The following is a 25386-nucleotide window of genomic DNA, read 5'->3' on the forward strand; positions in this document are numbered from 1 at the left end:
GGTCAAACCATGACAACTACAAACAGACAAAATTAATATTTTAGTATTACTGGCCATTAAGTTTTTACTATACTGCTCATTTGATTCCACAGTTTTCTACAACAAATGAGATTGTCCTCTTTGATCAGATTTTCTAGGTTGAGCGATGCGTTCACAGCTGTAGTTATATATAGTTATATATATATAGTTTTCACAGCAATTTTGCCCTTGTAGGTCTATATTACCTTACTTTCCTTGAGCTAATTCTAGAATATTCTTCACTGGTCCTTCAAAACTATAAAACGAAGGTTGGAATATTTTAAATACTTCTCACTACTTCCCTAAATCTACACAATTATGTGGGCATCAGACATATTTTTGTAGTGGCATCAAAGCCAAAAAAACCCTAAATTAATCACATTTTTCAATGGCAATTGTTTATAGAAATTATAGTCAATGCAATCAAAATATCAAAATATTCCTACATGGCAAATGCATTTCTCTAAGAAATATTTCCTCAGCACACGGCTTCAAATAAAAAAATCTAAAAAGCCTTTTTTTGGTACATCACCTTCCAAAACACTGTACCTCAACAAAATTTATATACACAAGCATCTGAAATTTTTACATATCCTTGTTTATTCCTTACAGGAATGAAATTTAATAAAAGTGGAAATACTTTTCCTTTCAATTCAATTGAGTAATTCTTTAGCTATATGGAAAAGAGAAGACATCATTAAAGAGAAGAAACTGCTTTTGATTTCCAAGACATAATTAAGATGTGTGGTGTTCTCATTTCATATTTTATTTTTAGTCATTTTCCTAGCAGTTTAAGGCAAATACTAAATACTGGTTTTGCATAAATCAGCTCCATTAGATAAAAAGGCATAATCAAATATTCAGACAAGCAGTTTAAGCAAATTTAAAATGTGGATTTAAAAAAGTCAAGGTCAAGACTCTCAGCTGGAACTTGAAGTTTGCTGACTTTAACTGCAAGACCTTCGCTGATAAAGCACCCCTCACTCACGTTGATACATCTATGTATCTGCCTTCCATTTTCTAACCTTCTCTTAATGATGACCAATTTGAACTAACATCTGTATCAACAAATATTTTGCCCTGATACTAATGTAATAGTAAAACCACACAAAATACAGCAGCACTTGTTTCAGTACAAACAATCCCAATGAAATTCCACAACCACCTACCTGGTTAGCGCTGCAGGGACACTAACCATTCTGGTCATAATTTCTACATTGCTGCTCAGAGGCTACAATGACAAAGGCCTGATGCCACAGTCGTCTAGAATTCCCACTAGTTCAGAAGTGCCTCTCTTTCCTCTAGCCCACATTGAGAAGCACGTGCAGTATCTTGGATAGTTTTATCATTTACATATCAAAGAAAAGCATGCACAGTCATCTATAGCAAAGAAGTACCATCACTGGGAAGAACAGCGGTATAAACAGACTTAGGCAATCCCAGAGCTTCTTTCTTCATTTATTTACCGTTCCACGCATATGCCACTGACCAACAGACAATCCATCTCACAACCTCTTGCATACAAAAGGATACACACAACTACAGGAATTGCTAAACATATTGATCAAAGTCAGATTTCTATAAAGATTTTTAGGTTTAAGAAAAAAAAGTAATCTTATCCTCTCTTGATTTCTAGCTTTCAAGTATAACATCAGTCTTGTTCATCAGAATACGCTCAAGGATCACCCTGGGAAGGGCTTCTCTTTCGCTTATCCCGACAACAACAAAAACATTACTGATCCCAAATACGGAAAATTCTTGCCGAAGTTTTAGCAAATTTAAGCAGCTAAGATTAACAAGCATCAGCTCCACCAAGTTGTCCGAGAAGAGCACAATTGCTCTGTCAGGTAATGCTAGTGCAGACAACTGTTGAGCGCTGAAAGAACACAAGGACTGTACAAGCACTTGAGAATGACAAACCATCTAGTCTGATCTCCCTTTTAACAGTGACAAAGCTTTTTCTTTTGCATCATTTGCAGACAAAGCAAAATATCAAAATGTAGCTGTTTAAGTTATTTTCAATTCTTTCAATGCTCTTGAGCTTTTAGAGTCCCCATTATATTGCTGAATTTTACTGGATAACTGCATTTTACTAAGTTCTTCATTGACCCACAAAGCGACCACCAAGGAGTAAGTTACAAGAAAACAAATTATTACTGCATAATTTATTATCTCTTTTGGGAAGCTCTCAGGGCAGAGGCTATTTCTCTCTGAAGATCTGGAAATTCCCTATCATATAATGGGTACCTCAAAAAAAAGTAAAAATGCTTTTCTACTAAAATACTTCTTGATGAGTCACACAGTGTCTTTAGAACAAACCATCATCATCTTCAAAGCATTCATCTGTGGCATATTAAAAGTTATTTGTTTCAAGAATCAAAGAAAAAAAAAAACCTCGATGGGCTGCATGCAACACTGACTTGATACAGGCTTCTTCTAATGGCACTCCTAAAAGGGCAGCTGATATCAGCAGCTCACAATTTCTGTAGCATTCATAATCCCATGATGTAAAAGCAATCAAAGAAACTGGGAACAAATGAAGTCACTGAGCTTTCATTATCTCATATTAACATGGCAGAAGTGCTGCACTGTGAACAATGAAAGTCTCATTATGAATGAGATAATAAACACCCAGGCACTTGGATTACCTTGGTAACAGGAAATAGTAGGAAACAGAGGTTTTAAGCAGCATTTGGATAGAACAAGAAAAACATTGTTCACTTCTGATCTTGGAATAAATCTTAAGATAAATGCTTCATATTTTATGCTTCAATAACAAATTCACGATACTGAACAAGGAACTTTCCAAATATATATTCCTTATACCAAGAAATAAAAAGGCTGAAAAACATCTCTTAGCTACACATTTCCATACATACAGTTCTTACCTCTTTAATAAAATAAGTGCCCTATATATAGACCATGTTTCTGTCTTGTTATCCTATCTACTGCAGATTTGACTTACAGTGTTTCAAGCATTCCCCATCCCTGGGCACTCATTCCTGCTGTGCATTTAAGCCAAATACAGGAGCACACATATATACCATGCACACCAAAAAAGAACCTCATCCTTGTAGCTTTTAGGAGCTCTAAATACAAAAAGTATTAATACATTGAAGTGGTAATTAATTTGAAGGAATAAAAAAAAGCAGGCTAATTCTTGCCTTCCTGACATATCTTATAACTCAAAGAAACATACCTATCTATTAGCAGCTATTTAAACTTTCATTTTATGTATCTTTTTGATTGCACCACTTAATTTGAAGGCAAACATGCACCACTTCCCCCAAACTGCAGATGTTTAATCTTCCTTTTAAAAGCAATCCTCCATCAACTAGGAAAACGTACATACATTTAATATTTTCCTAGCACTTGAATTGTAATGTTAGAAGACCGTATATAACACGTAGATGACAATTTTCCAGTAAAAATATTTTAATACTAAGCTTGTGCTTACCTGATTTGAAAATCTCATGCTAACATTCCGCTGATCTTGTGGAGGTATATAACGTCCAATAGGGTCAATATCTTTAGGACTTACTAATTTGTCAGCTGAAAGTAAATGATAATAAAAATACAGAATGACTTGAGTACTTTCTGCAGCTTTTGTGAAGGAGGCATGCAAACATATTTTATGTAGTCAGTTCTGCTGCTATAATCTTTGTTTTAGATCAATGATTTACAGATCAAAAGGACATTCTGCAAAATTGTATTAATGTGAAAACTAATGACTCAAGCATCATTCTTGCTACAGCTAATTATAATATTGTAGTATATAAAAACCAATCCTTTACTTTTTCACAGAGGTGTGTTAAAAGAATATATGCAGACAACAGACTCCACAACACACAAGTCACATAAAAAGCACTCAGTCCACAGCCATGGGATTATTCTAGAGCTTTAACTAGAAACTCAATGGTTACCATCAAAAATTGTTTAGCTTTGAAGAAAAGCAGACAGCCTCTATCACAAAGTAATCACATGACTATAATCCTGAAAGGGACAAGGGATATCAAACGTATCTCTCAATACGGTATCTCAAGGAGAAATTGTAAAAAAAAAATTAAATATATTTGAAACCTAGCAATTTCTACATGGAGTTTCTTACATGGAAAAAAACCCCAAACCTAGAATTCCATTGTTTTAACCTTCTCCTGAAAAAAAAATTAAGTACTTCAATAAAAGTATACTATTAAAAAGTTTCAACAAATGCCTTGAATAAAGGTTCACAATCTACTGCGAGCTATTATACCCTTCAAATAAGCATTCTCCTATCAAAATCTCATTTTGACATGAAACTGTCCAATCTTCATTTAATTTCTGCTACAGAGGAGGTCACAGTGCGTTTTCAGTTCCCCTATATATAAATCAACAATTTTTCACACATTCGTAAAAAGCTCTACACTAGGAAATCAGCTATTAATCTAAAAGAGAAATAACTCATTACTCCATTAGCTTAATTCAGCTACAACAGGCAACCAACGCTGTCTTGATAAGAAAAATGTTTCTGAATTCTACACTCTGTAGTAAATTAAGACAGCAGTTTATAAACTCAAAATATGTCCTGGCTCAAGCTTAACAGTGTTAGGAAAGACCAGAGAGCAGAATAGACGGTGCAGTGGAAAGAAAATGCATGGCAGACAATGAAGGACACTAGCTGGGCAGTTCACCGAGTAAGCCATGAAGGAGCCTGCTGCTGCTAGGAGCTATGCCAGCGACTGTCAGCCGCTAGATACTGCGATCATCTCCTGTCCTCAGCCTTCTGTTGAGAGAATGCAGCTTGACTCCCGCCAGGAAAGGACCCTGTTCCTCTGCTCTGCACTACTCCTGCAGAGTCACGATCCATGTACAGTGGTTTATGTTAAAAAACAAAACAAAACAAAAGCAAAGCTAGATTATGAAAAATTACCACGGACAATTTATTAATATACTGACACATGAGTTACTGAAATACATTTTAAGGAAAACAGTCATCTAAGCTCCAGACCACACAGTCAGACTTCTGCTGGGTAAAGGCATGGAAGTTACTTAAATTATTTGTAGTACTGCTGACACTATAAAATTGATTCACGAAATGACTGCAAGATCAATGGACTCTGCCTCATCGTTCTTAAAAGCAAGAATGGTTTCCAGAATAGGTGTGGTATTTCTACGGTTTTTTACACTGATTTACACTGCTCAGTAATTAAAATATGTAGTCAAAATAATTTTGTATTTAAAAGAACTAATAGACTAATATAAAATTTAAGGTAACTTTCAATATTTACAATTTTAGAAAATTGTAGATTTTGAAGAATCTCAGTGAAAATTCACCACCATTATCACAAATACAAGTGTATCGGAATCCAAATGTAGTTTTCTTTGTTAGCTCACTATTTACATCAGCAACAGCTGACAACATTTAATCCATTTGGTCTATACTCTAAAAAATATTGCTAAAAGCTCTTAACTTAGTTCTAGGCAGCACTGAATCCACAGAACAAGATACAAAAATTATAAGGAAAAGCACAGGAAAGATAAGAGAGCTACTAAATGAAAGACTAAACCGAATGAATTTTCAGTTGCATGAAACAGCTGAATACCTGGCATCCCTTTCCCTTGCTCTAAAATGGGGACCCTACCATTAAGGCTTTACAAACCTCCTCAACCAGAGAAAGAAAGAAATTCTACAAAAAACTGCATCACCATCTGCAAAATGCATGTTTTTCTTTATAAACAATATTTAAGTTGCATAAGCATGTGGTGACTTCCAACAGCGGTAGGCAGACACTTTCATTGCCTCTGTTGTTCAGAGCCTTTATAAGCAGGATCAAAATTTTGACTTCACTACTTCAGTTTGCCCCTCTGTGGGAGGCAGCGAGATGTAGAAGAATTGACTCAGTTTCGTGTTGCTGCATTTAGAAAAATTTGGACCGCAACAGGCAGACACTAGGCCCGCAGACAGAAGAATCATCTAATAAGGTTATATTGTATGCTCACCTACACAACCGTAGCAAGCAAGCTGAGCAAATACAAATTAATTGCTGCCCTTGAGACAACACAACAATTTCTGGAATGGATGTTGAAATGGGAAACCAGTACCTTCCCAGAAATCAAGTGTTTGGAGCCAGGCTTCCACTTAATTAGCAACCGCCAACAAGCAAAGTAACACACACAAAGACTTTCACCAAGGACAAGATTGTTATTCAGGTAGGTTTTCACCCAGAAAGGAGCAAAATTAAATGCACCAATTATAAATTAAGATGAATAAATGGAGTTCCTGATATAACAATCACTGGTGAATAGATTTAGCTTTGTGATAAAATTTCCAGAACCTATTTGGAAAGACTGTGAGAGAAAAGTAAAAAAAATATTTTGAAAAAAGGGAGGGAGGAATGAAAAGTAGTGAATACAGTGGAGAGAAAGTTTTAAAACAATAAAGGAAACAGTGACTAGTGACAACATTTCAAAAACAGATTTAGGACAATTATTTAAAAAAAAAAAAAAGAGTTTAAGAATGTTCAGCAAAGGAGCCAAGGAAAGAATTGAAACAAAACAAAAGAAAGTTACGTTATTCAAACAGCATTTAGCAAACCATAAATACAATATATTTAACCAGTATTCCGCAGGTATAGAAATACACAAATATTAGTACAAGAGGAATACTAGCAGAATTACTACAGTATTCCTGCACACACATTTGAGGATTAATTGGCTAATACTAAGAGGTTAAATTAAAATTTTTTTCATTAAAGGTGAGATTGCCTGCATTTACTTTACAGTGTTGTCTAAAAAAGGAATTATGCAAGGAATACAGTGAAACCAAACAGGTGGAGCACCAGACGGACTCTGTTCTTCCCTACCTAAAGATACAACCACTGTTCTTGCCAACTCTTCAATTTTTAAACTCCCCTTCAATCTTTCTCATTTTTACTACCAACAGCCTCTTTCCCTTTACAGTGTTCACAGAAAAAACGTTTTTAGAACTCATCTACTGATTACCAGGTAAAGGCTGAGCATGTTAAAATAAAGTAATATATCTTTCTCCTAAAAGCAATACTAAGGAAAAAAAAGATCTTAACTGTGACGACTTTTCTGGCTTAACAACTATTTTTGCATTCGCCTTTGAATCCTCTCAAGTGAGACCAAGAGTTCATTTGTGATTGACATTCACCATAACAACCTTCAATAGCTGAACTTTGAAATGCACTTTCAAATGCTCATCTAGTCTCTTCTATTTTAAAGGGTAAAAATAACATAGACTGAAGAAAACATTAACGTTATCTGAGACTGCAACTATTCAAAATTTAAACTTGTCTTGCTTAAAGCAGTAAATAATTTGAATTAAATGCTATAGATCACTTACAAACATCACTGTACAGATGCAGCTGATATAGTTAATCCAGAAAGTGTCACGTTAATATATTTTGTCATGAAGAAAAGGAAGTAAGAGGGAAAGCCAGGAAAAGAAACAGCAAAAAATAAACCTACCATGTTCAGAAGACTTTCAGTATTCTAGAAAATATTCCAGTAAGCTCCACAGTATGCTGCATGCAGCATAAAATTTTAACATAAAGAATAAAAAGCAATTTTTGCCTATCACGTATGTACCAAAGCAGGGGACACACATGCCACCCACAGTCCATTCAAAACTCACGCCAATGCGTTTGTTCAGATTCAAGAAAAACATTAACAAGATACATAATCCTTCACTTCTGATGAGTCAAAATCTGCCGAATTTCCTCAGCCTCTTACCCAGGAGTTTTGCAATGATGTAAACTGCCTGTCCCCACAAGAAAAACTTTCCATCGCGTCCGTTGTTACTAGGAAACCGTTTCTGACTGCCAGGGTTCTTCTTTTCCAGTTCAACAAAATCAGCTGGCACATAGTAATACTTGGGTACAACAGGACACCCTATGGAGTTGTAAAATAAGTACAGTAAGTAAATAAATTCCACTTCCCTTATTATTTGATTGTAGTCCCCTTATAAAGCTGAAGTGGATTCAAAAGGGGAAAAATTATACCCTAGCAACAATCTGATTGAGTAGAAAGACTGTTGTCATTCATTGTTATCTCTCAAAACACAATCGGTGTAGGAAACCCAGGGCAGTATTAAACTACTTCATTTTTCACCACGCATTTCCACAGAGTTTCTTCCCAGAACACATACATTGTTTGTGTAGCACCTTACTGTGCAAGAAGAAAAAAAAAAAATTTTTCACTTAAAGCAAAATGCAGTACAGATAACAAACCATAACCAAAAGAAATGAAAGCTGTACCAGAGTGAAACACTTGGGGTGTTTTTCCCCCGCATTTAACACCAGCTCAGTATCAGACAACTTTTTAAAACTAAAATCTTGGCCAAAAGTAGTCAAACATTTAATTTTTTTTTTTTTTTGCAAGTATGCAAAAACAAGTTAAAAACCAGCATTTTAATTTTGAAACATCATGAAACAAAAGGGCATAACTTCTTCATTGGAAGATAGCGTATCTTGTATCTAGAATTATGCCACAGGTATTACTGATCATTGTAGATTAATAACCTTTATTTCAACACTTTTTAAGTGGACAAGAGTCAGGAATTTAGAAACATTATTACAAATTATTGACTTAATTATATGCAATATAAAAGCAAATTAATGATTTCTGCAAAATTAAATTTCACCTTAATATTGCTTTAATTTTGAATTTAATTGGATAAAGATCAGATGATAAACAGAATACAGTTGCAGTGTCTGACTATTTGCTTAGACAAAATAAAAATTACTGGCAAGCAGATGAGAAAAATTGAAAAGTGGGAGTTATTAGACGTAGACTATTCAAATGAGTGAGGTATCAAAACAGACCCAGAAATTTTGAGATGAGACATTCATGATGACTTTAAACAAGAGGAACCACAAGATTAATTTAGTGTCCATGGAACTTCACAGACTCATTAATAATCAGAAAGAAGCAATGATCAGCAAGGTCAAAAAATTTGCTATGTAATGAAAATTTGGTAAGGAAATGTTTGTATTTCTTACAGAAACCAGTTCAGTTCACAAGTATTCTAAGTTTAAAGAACAAGTCAGACTAAAATATTCTGCATCTACTTCTGTAACTGTACCACAGTTGACAAGAACAGGTGACTAAAGATGCTGAGTTTTAAAACTGGATTGTCAGTATTGAATGCTTTGTCAGATTGTATTGGATTGTCAGAACGCTTGTTCTGTTCTCAGGCCATTTTTATTCCTCCCACTCAAACTTATGGTCTTTTTCCTTTTTTTTTTTAACTGAATTTTGGATGGATGTGCCTGTAGGCCATCAATAGCCTTGTCTGCAGTTCCACCAAAATTCTGGAGAGCGCAATTTAAGTAAGAGAATGTTTTAATTGAAATTAACATGTTGCCACTTTCACTGCTCTAAGCTAGAAACAATTGCATATACCAAATTATTTTTTAAATCTTGTGAAGTTAAGTGACAATGAACGATGCAAATCATTCTCAGCTGTATCTAGGTGAAACACTGAAACAATCTGGCTGTTGGTAGTTAATATTTTCCTGCAAAGTCAAAGTGAACTTTGTAAATAATGAAGCATAGGCGAAGGAGGGGAGGAATGACGGGGTACAGTGTAAATCTTACATTTATATCAGTAGCGTTTTTCCAGATAGCATTACTTTTATTATCACACTTTATGATGCAATGTATCTACATGAAAGAGATTATTTAGTATTAGTGTTTTGCCATCAGGAAACACAGTGATATTGTTACTTCTCCTTTGCTCTGACTGCAATATCCATTAGTAGGGATGTTAGTATTTTAATAATTTCAGATAAATAAAAAGCTACAGTGTTTTAGAAGAATGATTATCAGATCATACCTTCAGATGTATGTTGAAGCAAAGGATCCAGAAGATCCTGATACTCCTTTACTTGTGCAGGATTTCCTCTAAAAACTCCTAAAAATAATGAAACAATAATTGAATTAATGGAAGAAATAACTTATGAACTTAATGTTCATAAAAGAAGAAGAAGAAAAAATCTAGTGTTTATTTTTCAATGGGGTAGTGCCTACACACTAAATAGTTCATGAAAAGTAAAAGACTAAACTGTAGATCCTCACTTACTGCTACAGCTAAATCTCACAGGGATCATGAATCAGCCACTCTCTTATTAGCTTAAACTGAAATCGATGGCACGTTACACAGGGTAGTAAAGGTGTGAACTTACAGAGGCTCAGGAACTAGACACAGACAACCAGCCCAGCTAGCTGTAAATAACTTCCTTAATTATAGCAGAATGAAGAAGCAGAGCTTGTGTGCCAGTATGGAGGCAAACAGGTTGGTTCTAAATCTTTAGGACAGAGTTGTAAACTGATCTAGAAGCAAGTTGCCTAGAAATCCCAATAAATAAATACAAAAGGAATTTGAAGTAATAAATTGAAAAATTCCCCTCCAAAGATTTTTAGATGGAATGTTTACATTGATGTTATATAGGTATTTTATCTTCATATTATACAGGTTCAGAACTACTGAAAAACCTTGAGATATTAAACAGAACAGTCAACTCTCTATGATGCTGCTTTTGGGAAGAAATTGGTAGATTTGAGAGTACCAGTAGCTTAAATGTTTTTCTAGCAGAACTTAGCCATCCCAAAATGAATCTGATGAATATTAACATGACCAGCATTCAGTTCATCAAAAGTTCTTACATGAAAAGATATATGAAAAATACCAAAAGCATTGCTGTTCATCAAGGAAAACGTGGATAAACTTGACAAGTTACACTGACTTTTTAAAATAGAACATTTTTAAAAATTAAACGGGAACAAGTTAGACGAAAACTTTTCATTGTAGGTCTTTCACTCATTTCTTTCCATAGTTTCCCTTTTCAATTACCATATTCTTCCATATTATTAAAAATAGCTGTAATGTTTCCCTCCTTACCTTATCCTAGAAAATTACCATAATCCTCCACATTCAACCAGAAATGTAAAAATGCTTTCAAAAATGCTATTCAAATATGTCTTATCAAAAAATAGCCATATTGATTTATTTAGTTCAATCCTTTCCCACAGCTATAGATGCACATCTACTACCCCAAGAGTCCTAAACAATTTCCTTTTGAGAAAAATCCCAAAAGGAAATTAGTACTTTTTGTACTAGGAAATTAGGAAATTAGTACTAGGAAATTAGCTTTTTTGTATTCTTAAGAAGGGTGAATTCTGAAAGGCAAAAATAAGACAAAAGAAAACCACAAACTCACCCACTGAGAACAAATACACCAGAACATCTTTATTAGGAAAAGTTTAGATATGTTTTTTGTTTATATATATATATATATATACACACACACACATCACAAAAACCTTATCTTTTATGTTATTTTAAGAATACCCAACAAGTTATTCTACTGAAAAGCCAGAGTGCAGTAGAAAGCTGGAGTCTCACTACTGTATAGAGGTTTCTTTCTTTCCATGGCTCTTCAATCCTCTGTCCAAAACCAAAGCTTGACAAGTGTTGTTCATTACATTTTCAAACATTCTGAAGTGTATATATACAGGAAACAAAATCACTTGCCAAGAGAAACAAATGCAATGAAAGTTTGCACACAAAAAAGGGTGTGCTTAAGTGACACACTGAACTATTTCAAAACACTTGAGCACAGTCATGACATAAGAGCAATATGGTATTCTGACTATTTGTCATTTAGTCTTATTGGCAGACGCTGTAGAGGATAAAAAGATGCATTTATGTGATAATACAGTTACTTTTCTATTAAGAATCATCTAGTGAAGATAACAGTTGGGTAATAATGACCATCATCCATGAGGAATAAAAGCGTTCCTAATACTACGAGAAAATGCACAACTAATTCAGTAGTACCTACTTGCTAGAACTGTCTTAACTCTCCATGTCTTAAAAATCCTAAAAAGCTGTCATTGACAAAATAGAAAAGTTGATGAGCTAATTAGTTTGTCTTACAAAAGAATATATAAGTAAATATATAGTAAACATATAGTTACTTGAATATGTTCTGCTAATCTTTGAACAAGGAAACAATGAAATAAATTTTGCTGATGTGAACAAAATTGAGGGATTATGGACTATGATTTACAGGACTCTCTCCTTCCTTTTTTACTGGAGCACTGTTCCACTCTTATACAGGTAACAAAATCCAGCCGTCAGGAGTTACCTAGATATTCAGTAGCTTAATATACTTTGCTGAAAAGGCTTTCCCTTGTGCTCTCCAAGTGTATTGGATGGGCAAACAGGCTTTCAGCTGACTCAGTATTTACAATGTAACAGGTTAAGTTTTTTTCAACGTTTTGATTATAAAGACATTCAACTGTAATCTACTCCTCCTCCTATTTAATTGTCTTTTTGCAGTTTAAGTTACTCTGATTACGCTTCAAATTTTGCATTAAGGAAGCTTGTGGATTTGGAGATATGTGCACAAAATCTACTAATAGAATTGTTCTATTTGATGAAATCGTCAGAGAGGAAAAAAGACAGAGACAGTATGTGCAAAATATGTATTTTGTACTTTTTCTTTGTAATACAAGAAGAGTAAAATGCTTGCTTTATTCTTCTGCTAACTTCAGTTAAAGATGATTATCTTTTTTGTTCTTCCCAAAACTGCAAGTAGGCAGCATTAAATGTCAGTGCCTCTCTCCTCTGTTTTGGGCATCACTCTTTGAAAAATGTCAAGCATTCCTTTAGAAAAATCAATTGTGAAACCTTATTACACCTTCAAACAAAATATTTTAATCTGTGGGTGGCCACAGAGGAGTCTAGGCAGATAGCAGATTTCTACGTCCCTCACCATCTTTATTTGCCAACTATTCCACACACTAAAGGGAAAAAAACAGATGGCCAGATTTTCATCCATTTACAAATCTTTTTGATGGCTGTAACCCTTACTCATTTTCTTATTCAGACTTTTGTTCTATATGAGTTTTAGCTTCCATCATGAAATCATTCCATGAACTTTTTTGGTATGTCTCCTATCTTCAAGACAAGGTCCACATAGTGGTATTTTTGTTGTTGTTGTTGTTGGGGTTTTTTGTTCTGTTTTTTTAAATCAGACTAACTGCCTACGTGGAAAAATGTGGCCAGGAAGCACAGGCATTTCAAAGAGAAACTACGCCTTTTCTGGTTTGCTTTCTTCTCTTCTGAATTCTATTTCAATTACCACAGAGTATCTTGAAAAGACCTGCTGCAACATTCAGTTTGTCAATGTGTTCTCTCTCCTACTTCCTTTTCTCTCATGTGCTGATGCGAAGTTCTGATATCTGTGAAAGTTTAAGGCTTACAAGGCAATGCAGGACTGAATGGCACAGATTTAAGCTTTTAAAAAACCTGTATAGAGTTATATTCTAAAAAGAGTTCACATTAAAAATGCTGAAATATGGGGGGGTGGGTGCTTGGGGTTTTTTTAACCCATGAGGCAGAACTCTCAATGAGATATTTAGTGTAACTGCATTATGGTTTATTTTGGCAGGACAGGAAAATCATTTTGTATCTTTCCTCTAAGGGCTCATCTCTCTAATGCCTTTAAAGAACAGGAATGTAAAGCTGTACTTACCATCAATTATCATGAAAATAAAAAACAGAGGGAATTCACACTCAATGCCATCAAAAAGCTGAAAAGAAGAAAAATTAATCAGACATTTCATCATTTTGGTTTAAGGAAATGTATTTGAATACCCTATTGAATAATTTCAAAGCAACAAAAGAAACATGAATGCAAAAACATTTTATTACATCAGCTTTTCATTTAGCTTACAGCTTCTTAATTCTATGGGCACTTTAACTGTGCTTTTACACATGCTGTGGCTCATTCTCAAGCAGAATATTTATATATTCTATGTTTTATTTCCACAGAGAAACTATTGGGGAGAAAAAAAAGTAAATTTTCATTTAGATAACCTTTACTGATAAACACTGTGTCAAAAGCAAAATTGTTTTCTATACACTCAGACTGTAGTCAGCTGTGAAATTAAATAAAATGATAAATAACTTCCTTATTTGTTATGTGAAATCAACTGTACCCAAAATGTAAATGGAAGCACATTCATTACAAAACAAATCAACGACTAACTTGCTGACTTAGCAATCTCTCAAAACTGCACATGCCAAATTACAAAATGCATCTCCTTCACTTGAAGCAATTAGGAATCACTGTGCAAATCAAATTGCAATACTGGGGGGGTGTCCATTTTTGTTTTCTTTTGGGGTTTCTGGGGGGGATTTTTATTTTTGTTTTTAAGTACTGCCCAAACATTTCAGAAAACCAAAATTTGTCCTTATATAGGGCAGGTATTCCTTTACCTTAATTTCTGCTGGTTTATAATAACGTCGTGTTTTGTCTTCCAGCGCTGTTCTGTACCCGTCTCTCAGAAATCTTTTAAACCCATATTTTCCTTTCAATTTTCTAATAATTTTATCTAGTGTTTGACTGAATAAAACCTCATCATCCAAAGCAAATGCAGGATAACTAAGGCAGGGCAAAAGCGCTGCATCAGTATTCTGTAGAAAGAGAGGGAGAAATAGCACAGTACTAATTTAATTTGATCTTTGACAATTGTTTGATGCACAAACAAAGATTGTTTAACTTACTAAGTGAAATATACATTTGGAACATTATCTTATCTTTATCAAAATCATAGTACTAATATATTAAAATAGTGTGCAAAATAAGACTTCTAAAGATGTATAAGGATAAACTACAAACCCAATATTTGGATATATGATTTAAAAGAGAACTCATTTGACTCAAAATGTGACCTACTTTAAAGTTGATAATCTGCAGGGATAAGTGAATACATTCTAGAACTTTGTGGGTTTAGGAACAAAAAATATCCTCCAGGTTATTCCTGGAGGAAACACAAACATTTGGGTATTCTACGCTCAAAAAGAATCACAAACATTTTATAAAGGTGCAATGCTGAGAAGTAACTATGATTAAATCATCATTTCTGAAAAGCTTTTTCGGGAACATTCTTCAGGAGCTGTAACAAAGAAGCCTACCTGATTTACAGTTAAGGTGATAAGGGAATAATTTCAGGAAAAAAGACGAGTAGCATTTCTCAAGAACCATGCGCAAATATGAATTTAAAACACAAGAAAAATTACTAACTAGTGCATCACCACTACAGGTAAGCTTGCAGAAACTCAAAAAAGTAGTTTTAAGTTATAATTCTTATGTCACATGCTGTTTTGTTATTCCTTTCTGCTGATGTGTCTAAGATATTCAACCATTTAAAATACCATATTTTTGCCAATATCATTGACATGAACCCATAAAAAGAAAAAAAAAAAACCACAGAAAGATTGCTTCTGTAGCACAAGTAACTTATGAAAACAGATTCTGTTGGAATATTTCAAGTCTCCAGCAAATAATAAAGAGCAAAAGAAATCTAAAAGACCATTAGACTATAAAAAAAGTAGCTGACAGTGCCTTTTATTTTAATTACCCAGTATTACAACTCTGCTATAATTCTTCTACACAATGAGTAAACTATTAATGTTGAAGATTAATAGTCTGTTTCATGAACAAAAATGCTATTACATCCCAGAATGAACAAAGAAGCAGTAGAACTCTATTATCACTCATTTTAAATTACTGATTTTCAAAAACCAAATTTACCTTTGATGCTAGTACTGAAATAATTTTTTTTTTAATTAATCTATACTTTAGTCACTTAGATTTACTCATTGAGGAAATACTTTTTTGTAACAGTAGTTTATAATAACAAGAAATCCTCCATATTCAGCAAGTTAGAAAAAGCCAACCTTAAAGGCTTCTTTTCTAGACAAAAAAATGAATTAAAGCTAAAATAAAGTGTTTCAAAAATGCAGGCATTGAGTCTGTAGTGGAAACTAGGTCAAAAGAAAGACAATTACCAAGACTGCAAACCCTACTTAGGTTACTGCAGGTCATTATTATTTTAAATTTTATCTTAAAATTGTTTAGAAAGCTTCCAACAGGCTACCATTTTAACCTAAATACTCATAAAATAAAGAACTCCATCGTAATTCCACCTCAGAGAAACTACTACATCACAGTGACATTTAAGAAGCAGAAATTTAACATCTTCCCAGCAAATTCCTATCTTTATTAAGCAGAACATAATGGCCATCACAGAACTAAGAATTATGTTCATATTCATTTATTTTCTCCACACTCTGTTGAGGTGAATTTCATTTAATTACTTACATGAGACCTTGACTCTCGGGGTAGCAATGAACAGAGAGTCTGTCTGTTACGGTTATGGGCATCAAAATCCACAAATATAACAGACCAAGAGCAGCCCTGTAAACAGAACATTAAATTTATTTCAGGGAAAGGGAAGAAAGGTTAGCATATCCTGGTGAAACCATATCCTGGCTCTTTGTTTTATTTAGGTTGTGTCGTACTAGTCTGGTAGCTGGTAATTTTAATCAGAAAATGTACCACAAAGTCAAGTTGAAAGCATTTCGAATTTTCAAACATATTCAAATATAGCCAAAATTAGACGGTTTTATCTACTCGTGATTATGAATTATATGATTCATTCAAGCTATGAACTCTGCCATTAATTCTTGAAAAACAATGACTGTATTAAGGACAAACAAAAAAGTAGTTGTCCCTGCCTGTGACTGCAGGAAATATTCCAAATAGTGATGTTGAATATTTCATTACAAGTCAGTCAGAACACAAATAATTGGATATTCACCTGAGGTACTGCTTTGGAAAAGGACTTCCATAGCAAATAAAAGTGACCTGCTTTTCAGCTATTGTGAGGTCTATGTTATCAACATCTACTCCTTAGCAAAACCCATTTCCTAGTAAAATTCTGTAATTTTACACTATATCTCTCTGTCAGCTTTTTCATACTTCCTGAAACACTCAGAAAAATTTTCATAGCTGAGATACTGTTTAAACAGAATCAACAGCATTTAAAAGCATCATCAGTAGGCAATTTCTTGGAAACGCAATGCAGTTTGTTAATGAATGGATATCTTCATATATGTTGTAACCAATAATGAATCTCAGTATCACTATCCCCTTGGAAGACACATTCAATACTGAACTCATTCTGTTACTGTCATAAATACCATACCATAATTTTTCATAAATCACCAAATTTCTCCTAAAAAGCCGTCAGTTTGTTTGGTATACTATTCTCTTAGGAAGATTGTTCCAGAACCCACCCTCTCTAATTATTAAAAACTTCAATTTCCAACTAAGTTTCTACATAACTAGCTAACAACCTTCTTTTTGTGCTAGTACTAGCATCCATTCATTTGGCTTTCCAAACAACAGTGTTGTTTTCTTACTTACTCTTTACCTGCACTCTAATTATACATAGCTATCATACAAATAACTCAGCTTTTGCTTTGCTAGGCTAAACAAAACATGTTTTTCTACTGTCCTCATGGAAAATAATCTCTCTGTTCTCTTAATCATTCTAGCAAGATATACTGAATAGTGCTGAGATAAGAATGTACATAATCACATTTACTTTGATGATTTGTTATTCTCCTACTTTCTTCTTAATCCAGATTCTGATTATTCACAAATCTCTACATTCATCTACAAATGCTGAACACAATCTGTCTACACGTGTGAACATGCCGTTTCAAAATCTGTGCTTCAGTGAGGATTCTTTGGGGATTCAAAAGCAGACTAATTTGCATTTCATAAAACCACAAGCATCTTGTTTTACAAATGAACTATTTTTACTCTTCTAAAGATTGTAAAGTTCTGTAGTAAGGACACCTTACAAAGGCTTGATTTTTTTTTTTAACATGTAATTTTTTCCACAAACTAATACAGGACATGTAGCTCATATACAAACAATTGATTATACTATAACTAGGTCAAACTTGAAACGGTGGTCATCTTGTTGCTAGCAGTCCCATTTTAGTGCATACATGCATGCACCGTGCACTTAATTCATTAGTTCATTAACTCACATTGCCAGTAAATGCACATCCTCTTATGTAATTTTTTTGCTGATACATAATTTTTTCTAAAAGGTATTGTAGCTACAATGGAATTCTTACATTAATGATACAAATTCTAAGCTATTTATACGCTGTGATACTCTAAAACCAGAGGTTTGGGTTAACCATATCACGCCACAAAAAGATAAAATAAGTTACAGTACTTTCAGTAGTGACAATTCTAAAGTGATTAAGTAAAAACATAAACTGAAAAGCAATCAGTTCACACTGCATCCTAAATGTACAAAAAAAAAAAAAAAAAAAAATCGGGCCCACTTTTACAGTTCTTCCACACAAACTTCAGCAGAACTTAAGTCAATACAATGATTTCAGGATCTCGCTACAAACAATGCACAGTTAAGGATTATAACAGAATTCTTATGTCATACATACTAACTACTTCATATAGATTTATAACTATTGTTTCAGAGATATACCACACATTGGGAATAAATTTAAGAAATTTAGCATAGCATATAAAGGAAAATAATGAGAAACTAAATAGCTTATTTATCCGTTACATTAAAAATTCTCTTCTCAATGTGTAAATAAATCTTTTACTAAGGGAATGTTAGGATTACAGCTTGACTACATTTTTATGCTTATAACACCCACTTTTTATGAAATACTTCTGGTATGATGGAGATGAAAATGAACAGCATTTAAAAATCATTAATTAACTCCTTTTTACATTAAAGCATGTAAAATTCAGATTAAACAGAAAGCCAATCATTTTTAAATTCATAATTGTTCTTTATTGTATCTGGCACCTCGAAAGGATAGCAAAGGAAGCATTAAAATTATTTGAGTATCAGTTAAGCAGTGCTTTGTTACAGAACAGAAAGTAGTATGATTTCCTACAGAAATACATTCTTCTTTAATGTTTTCTAGAATTTGGGGAGGGAGGGAAGGAACAGTTTAATGTGAATATCAACAATAAGTTACAGTTATTTTGTCTTCCTTGGGTGGATCCATGAATGCACAGGGAAACTGCCCTATCACGATATACTCAAAGATATATAACCCACATGCATGTGTGAGACCACAGCTACAATACTACATATTATTTATTAGTCTCTTCCAGCATCCACAGTGTGAGTGGAAAAATCTGCATGGCAAGGCTGAGCAGTCTGTTGTCCCCAGCAATGATTTATGCAGGTTGCACTAGTGTAGTTGCAGGTGCAAACAAGTTCCTCTTGAGGGGCTCAGCAGGATTTCCCAAAGCTATTGGAACACAGCTGGAGCTAAGCACAAAGGCAAACTGCTGCAGACTGAAGGTCAAAATGGTTTCTGTTTATGCTAAGTATCTTGGAAATAAACTCTGAAAGCATTTAAAACTGGTTTTGCTTCAGCAATTTATTCATCCATTTCAGAATTCAGTAAAAAAACATTTGAAAAAAACCCAGCAGATGCATTTCCTGGTGCTCAAGACTTGGGAAGGTAAAGATTGTAGATAAATGTTTTTTCTGAAATACTGACAATGTGGGTATAATGTCTAATAATCTACTGTACTACAGTGCTACTACAAATATATAGATGCAAAAAACCCCAAAAACCACAAAACCCCCCCCACAAACAAAAAAACCCACCATGAATAGATATCCACAAAAAATGTAATGGATGCCTAAGTCTATAGAGTCAGAAATCCTTGTTTAGGAGGATCTCCTGTTTTATGCCATAAGACAAAGAAGGGTCTAATAATAGTAAGGTATAGCTTTTCATCAATAGATAAGATTGTTTAATAGATCGTACTTCTATGTCAGTTGCTCACTATTTAAAACAAATTGTAACTTATATTTTTCATCCCAGGCATGTGAATAGCTCATGCTATTTTATTTTAGTTTAGTTTAGTTTAACAGTTGTTTTTATGTGAATAAACTATAAGGAAGAACTTTTTGTCCAATAGTGCTAATAGTTATTTTATGTGACTGTTCCAATCCATACCTTCCATTTTATCAATACAAAAAATGGAGACGCAAATAACTAAGAATGTTTCAATAAATCAAGCAGTACAGGAAGGAACTTGGAACGTAATTTGGACTGTCTCCCAGTCACACTTTTACAGCTGACCTAGCTTATACGCATTAGCTCACACAAAGACCACCTGAAAACTCCCCTTATTCACCATTTCCCATTTATATCTTCTGTCCTTTGTACTATTCTCTTTATGGCAAACCAGTGCATTTAACCAAGTTTCTTAAAGATGAATATTTGGAACAGACAAATATCACAATCTGAAAGTCAGCTCCGTCTGACTTACAAGACAAAAAGAGAGCACAGGTATTACAGAAAGAGAAAAAAATCCTATCTTGAAGCCAGCAAGAATATACAGAAACTACTCAAAAACTATACAAATAGTACTTCAAGTCAAGGTCCCAATATAAAACTATTAAAACTCAAAAGGATCATATACTGCTTAACTGCAGAAAAAAATATGTAAGTATAAAACTAAGCTACTCATGTAAACGCATGTAATTTCTTTAAACCAAGGTTTGAATGTTACTCAACCCTAAGAAGAGATAAAGCATGTTTCATTGATTAATGTTTACTTCTCATGAAACACAGACATTTGGGCATGTGAGCAAGGTCCATCAGTTACAAGTCAAAAAGGAGGAAAGCTTCAAGAAAACAGTGCAATATGGAAAGCTTTACATAGTGTACTAAGCTCACCGCTCTGTGGCTTGACCAACCTATCCTCCCTTCCACACAACTTATAGACAAAACTCACCAACAAGTCTTATAAGTATTTCTACACACACTTCATGCTATCCCAACTTTCTTTTTAGCTGCACTCCTACCCTTCATTTCCTTTCATTAATAACACCAATAGCTTGACAATGACGTATCTCTTCCATTTGTAAATTTTCTAGACCATTAATTTGGAAGAGCATTCTTTTATTTTAGCTATAGACTACTGCAGGTGTAACACCTAAAAAAAGGTGCGCATAGAAGGGGAATGCAAGTCAGAGAGAAAAATCTAAGAAAAGGCTTGCTTTCTTAATTCATCCAAGCCATGTAAAAGGATGGGAAAAGAAAACGTTTTACCACTGTGCAACATATTGAAATGAAAAACCAATAAAACAGTGGGGTTATGTACAAATAGCTTGTTTAAAGTCTTGATCAAAAGTCACATGAAGGAAGAAGACAGAAGTAAGGTAATGCTTGTATGTAGAGGTATACTGTGTTATGATCAACAGATAAAATTCTGAAAGAAAAACCTTTTTGGCAACCAAGTCCTTTTTCGGAATAAGTTGCAATCATTTTAGGGTTTTTTTTAAGAAAAAAAGTAATTCTTGATAGTAAGGGCACTAATGATTTTATCAGACAAATTCTGTACCTGAAACAGGAGCAATCAGTTTGCAAACTAACTTTTATTAAAGCTGGAATCTAACAAACTGTGCTAGATATTTCTAAATATCCTCTGATCCACAGTGTAAATCATTACTGCTAAAAAAAAGGAGAGAAAACAAACATTTTTATTACCTGATTTCCAAAGAGATTGAAGCCATTAATTGCTTCTAAAGCTGCTTTTGCCAGCCCCACGGAGCTGAGGAAAAAACAAAACAACAACAAAAAAACAGGTATCATAATTCAAGCCCAGACTAAAACTTAACATGTTTGACAGCTTTCAGAGCTATGATCTCTTCTTGATTTGAATTTTGTGGTTAGCCTTTATGTTAATAAAATGACGATGCAGCAAATTTGGGGTTGTTTGGTGGTGGATTTTTGTTTGTTTGTTTTTTGGGGATTTTTTTGGGTTTTGGGGGTTTTTTTTTAATACTTCTCAGCATTTTTATTTATCCTCAAATGTCAGAGACCATCTGGAAAAAGCACTGCTGCTCTCACCTTGCTACTAGACATCTGGCATTATGTATTTCAAGGTCTTGCTAATAGTGTATTAACAGAGGATTTACTTCAGCACCATTTTTCAACCCAGCTCTCAAGCATTAAAGTATAAAAGATTGATTTCTGACTAGCTTTCGATATAATAAAAGAACTCATCAATCTGGATTCAGAAAAGGAGGATTTTCTGATGTCAGCCATATAGTGAAAGGTCTTTTATTTCACTTACTTCACGACTAGTATCCATCACAAAGAAAACAAGACCCAGAAATACTACCAACAAGCTTTCAAGTTAGCAAGTTCATGTTTAAAGATATTAAGCACTAGTCGTATCTACTAAAATCACTAATCATTATATAATTTTTAAAGCAAATTATATACTAAAATATAATTTATTACTGATTATGAAAATTATACACTACATATAGATATATACAAGAAAACTTTTACAAGGCTGTTTCATTTTAAAAAATGTAGTCTTAGCCTTTCCTTGTGATTATTTAAAAAAAAAAAAAAAAAGAGATCAAGCATTCCCTCTCAATGCACCAATGCACACACACACTCTTGATTTTTTTTAAAAATAAAAGCTCAAGATAAGCTAATAGAACTCTACATGCATTTGACAGGTTTATATGAAATTTGAAGTATGACAGAATTATGAAATATTGTTTTAAAGAATACATAATTATAGATAGGCCAACTTCACATCCGTCCACTCAACTGCAATAAAGAGCTAAAGCATTAACATACACGTAAAATGCTGAATTTTTGCACATTCATTCCAAAATTCTAGATGTTAAGGTCACAGGGCATCAAAAAGTAGAATATTAAACAAGCTAGTTCCCAACAGCACTAGAGTTTAAAAACATAATATATAACGCTACCAGGTTTCTGACAGTTCTACTATTGAATACAAGCATTCAAAGTAGGGAAAAGACTTTGGACTGCTTACTAAGTGGTGACATAAAAGTATAGGAACTAGAAATACTACAGAAGTCTAGCTAATAAAGCAAACACCTTTTACATTCTCTTGGGCTATCTGGTAAAACAGATTCAGAGCATCCTGCAAAACAAAGCCTAGTGTAATTCTTCCAACTTTATTCATAAAACTAAAACTGTAAATTATGCCTTTGTCTCCACTTAACTACAGTGCCTCTGATCAATGCATCTTTATCTGTCTCTGCTTCATTTCTATTTAAACTACAACAGTGATTTATTGCCTTCATTGACACCCCATGTGCTATCCCTAAATGTCTGTCCCGGTTTTGAAGCTCCTCCTTCAGAATCAAGTTTCATCTTTCTCCCTAACTGTCCATTCCTTTAGATAGGAGCTCTGCTTTACAAGTATCTTACAATTAATTTGAAATATTTTTCGTCAAAAAACGACAATAAATGAGACAGTAGAAAAGGAAGACAGCAGAATAACAGGAATAACACACAGCAGGAAAGTATAGATGTCTACCTTGTTATCTTTAAAAGTTAACAAATCTGAAGACATACAGCAAAAGATTGAAAAAGGAAAGAGCAGAATTAATCAGGCTGACATGACAAAAGATTCAGAGTTTAAAAAAGACCGTAAGGGTAAACAGAAGTGACAGAACATAGTACGAGGACATAGATCAACACTGCAGGAAGAAAGCCTCCAATCTTAGCAAGATAAAAATCAGTGGAAAGAACTGAAAGGTTCATCTTTCCATAAAGCCTTTCCCTATAAGGGGGAGGAACTTGTTGACACTGTCCTCAGCTAACAACCATTTCGATGCAGATATCGTGTTTCTTCCAACTGGGCACAATATGCAAATTTGGAGAAAAACAAAACCAAACTAAACACACACACACAAAAAAAAAAAACCAAGAAAAAAACCCCCAAAACAAAAAAAGAACTCTCTTAAACATCTACAGTGCTATATATCAATGCTTGAAAGGTCTGAAGTTTTAAGAACTGGGAAAAGTCTGGGGAAAACAGAATATACCAATTAACAGTTTATTTATTAGCACAGTAATTCCTTGAAATACTTTCTTTTAAAAAAAGGACAAAAAAGGAGTTAAAAGTTTATATCCTTTTTTCTCTAAACCTGATTATCCACTTGGCCAACCACACTTTCCTTTTTCTTGCCATCTTTCATTTCAGATAAAAATTATGCAGTACTGCCAAACAAGGAATGAAAAAAAATAGTTTATCAGAGGATCCATGTGCCCAGACAACATGAGAACAACGCTGACAGAGAGATAGTCATGATTATGAAAAATTAAAGCATCCTTAAGAGTCTAAGGGTTGCACTCCACTTGCAGTAAACAGTACAATTAACGACAGTAAGGAATATGTACTTTCTGAACAGGACAGCCCTAGATATTTTGTTTATAAAAATAATTAATGAATAAACACCAAGTTGGAAAAAATATTCAGAAAATAATTGCCGTGGTTTAACCCCAGCCAGCAACTGAGCCCCACACAGCTGCTCGCTCACTCGCCCCTCACTGGGATGGGGGAGAGTCAGAAGAGTAAAAGTGAGAAAACTCGAGGGTTGACATAAAGACAGTTTAATAGGGAAAGCAAAAGCCACACACGCAAGCAAAGCAAGGAATTCATTCACTCCTTCCCATCGGCAGGCAGGAGTTCAGCCATCTCCAGGAAAGCAGGGCTCCAGCACGCGTAACGGTTACTTGGGAAGACAAACACCAGCACTCCAAATGTCCCCCCCCTTCCTTCTTCTTCCCCCAGCTTTCTATGCTGAGCATGACGCCGTATGGTCTGGAATAGCCCTTTGGGCAGTTGGGGTCAGCTGTCCCAGCCATGTCCCCTCACAGCTTCTTGTGCACCCCCAGCCCACTCGCTGGTGGGGTGGGGTGAGGAGCAGAAGAGGCCTTGACTCTGTGCAAGCACTGCTCAGCAGGAACGAAAACATCCCTGTGTTATCAACACTGTTTTCAGCACCAATCCAAAACATAGCCCCATACTAGCTACTATGAAGAAAATTAACTCTACCCCAGCCACAACCAGCACAATAGTCACTAGTAATCCCCAACTTCTGTGTAAGAGGAGTTGTGATAGTCTGACAAACAACTGCGCTATCCGGCCCAAACTACTTACAGCAACCCAATTGTCAGAAAACTGCAAACAGGGACTGTGCTTTAACATTAATTCTTCTATACTGCACGCGGCATTTTAGGATAAGAGCAAAGTTTTTACCTTACTGTAAATAAAATGATTTATTCATGTAAAATATCAAATTTCAAATGTTTACTAACTAATCCATATTTTAAAGATGGGAGCCAACTATGATTACACAGAAAATATTGAAAAAAAATTTAAAAAAAACAGTGCAGAGTTATAGAATGTGTTTACTTTAAGTACTGTTTTACCTGGGTTGGTTCTAATACTAGAAGTACTTTAGACACTGATTTCAGACTCTATCATTCTTTTTAACTTTTACCAACAGGTTTATAAACCTCCACCTTTCTTTCTGAAACATTGCAAGAAATAGTACTCATGGGATTTAATTCTAATTGGTTCAATAAGAGAAAGCTGATTAGGTTAACTAAGTTCTGCTCTGTCAAGTGCAAGTACACACAAG

The 25386-nt window shown here is 34.3% G+C and overlaps 1 protein-coding gene across 3 annotated transcripts in view; it reads right to left on the reverse strand.

The window, feature by feature from the left end:
* The window catches only part of PHKB (phosphorylase kinase regulatory subunit beta), an 87862-nt gene that overhangs the window by 35117 nt on the left and 27359 nt on the right, over nucleotides 1–25386 (reverse strand). For all 3 annotated transcript variants that reach the window (XM_072871828.1, XM_072871829.1, XM_072871830.1), the window contains 7 exons: nucleotides 21452–21515; nucleotides 16197–16292; nucleotides 14309–14506; nucleotides 13563–13620; nucleotides 9857–9934; nucleotides 7753–7911; nucleotides 3476–3570 (listed from right to left, as the gene is read on the reverse strand). In XM_072871828.1, coding sequence (XP_072727929.1) covers nucleotides 3476–3570; nucleotides 7753–7911; nucleotides 9857–9934; nucleotides 13563–13620; nucleotides 14309–14506; nucleotides 16197–16292; nucleotides 21452–21515 — 748 coding nt within the window. The remainder of the gene's footprint in view (nucleotides 1–3475; nucleotides 3571–7752; nucleotides 7912–9856; nucleotides 9935–13562; nucleotides 13621–14308; nucleotides 14507–16196; nucleotides 16293–21451; nucleotides 21516–25386) is intronic.

Source organism: Ciconia boyciana, chromosome 9, assembly GCF_034638445.1.
Source record: "Ciconia boyciana chromosome 9, ASM3463844v1, whole genome shotgun sequence".
NCBI classification, from domain to species: Eukaryota; Metazoa; Chordata; class Aves; order Ciconiiformes; family Ciconiidae; genus Ciconia; species Ciconia boyciana.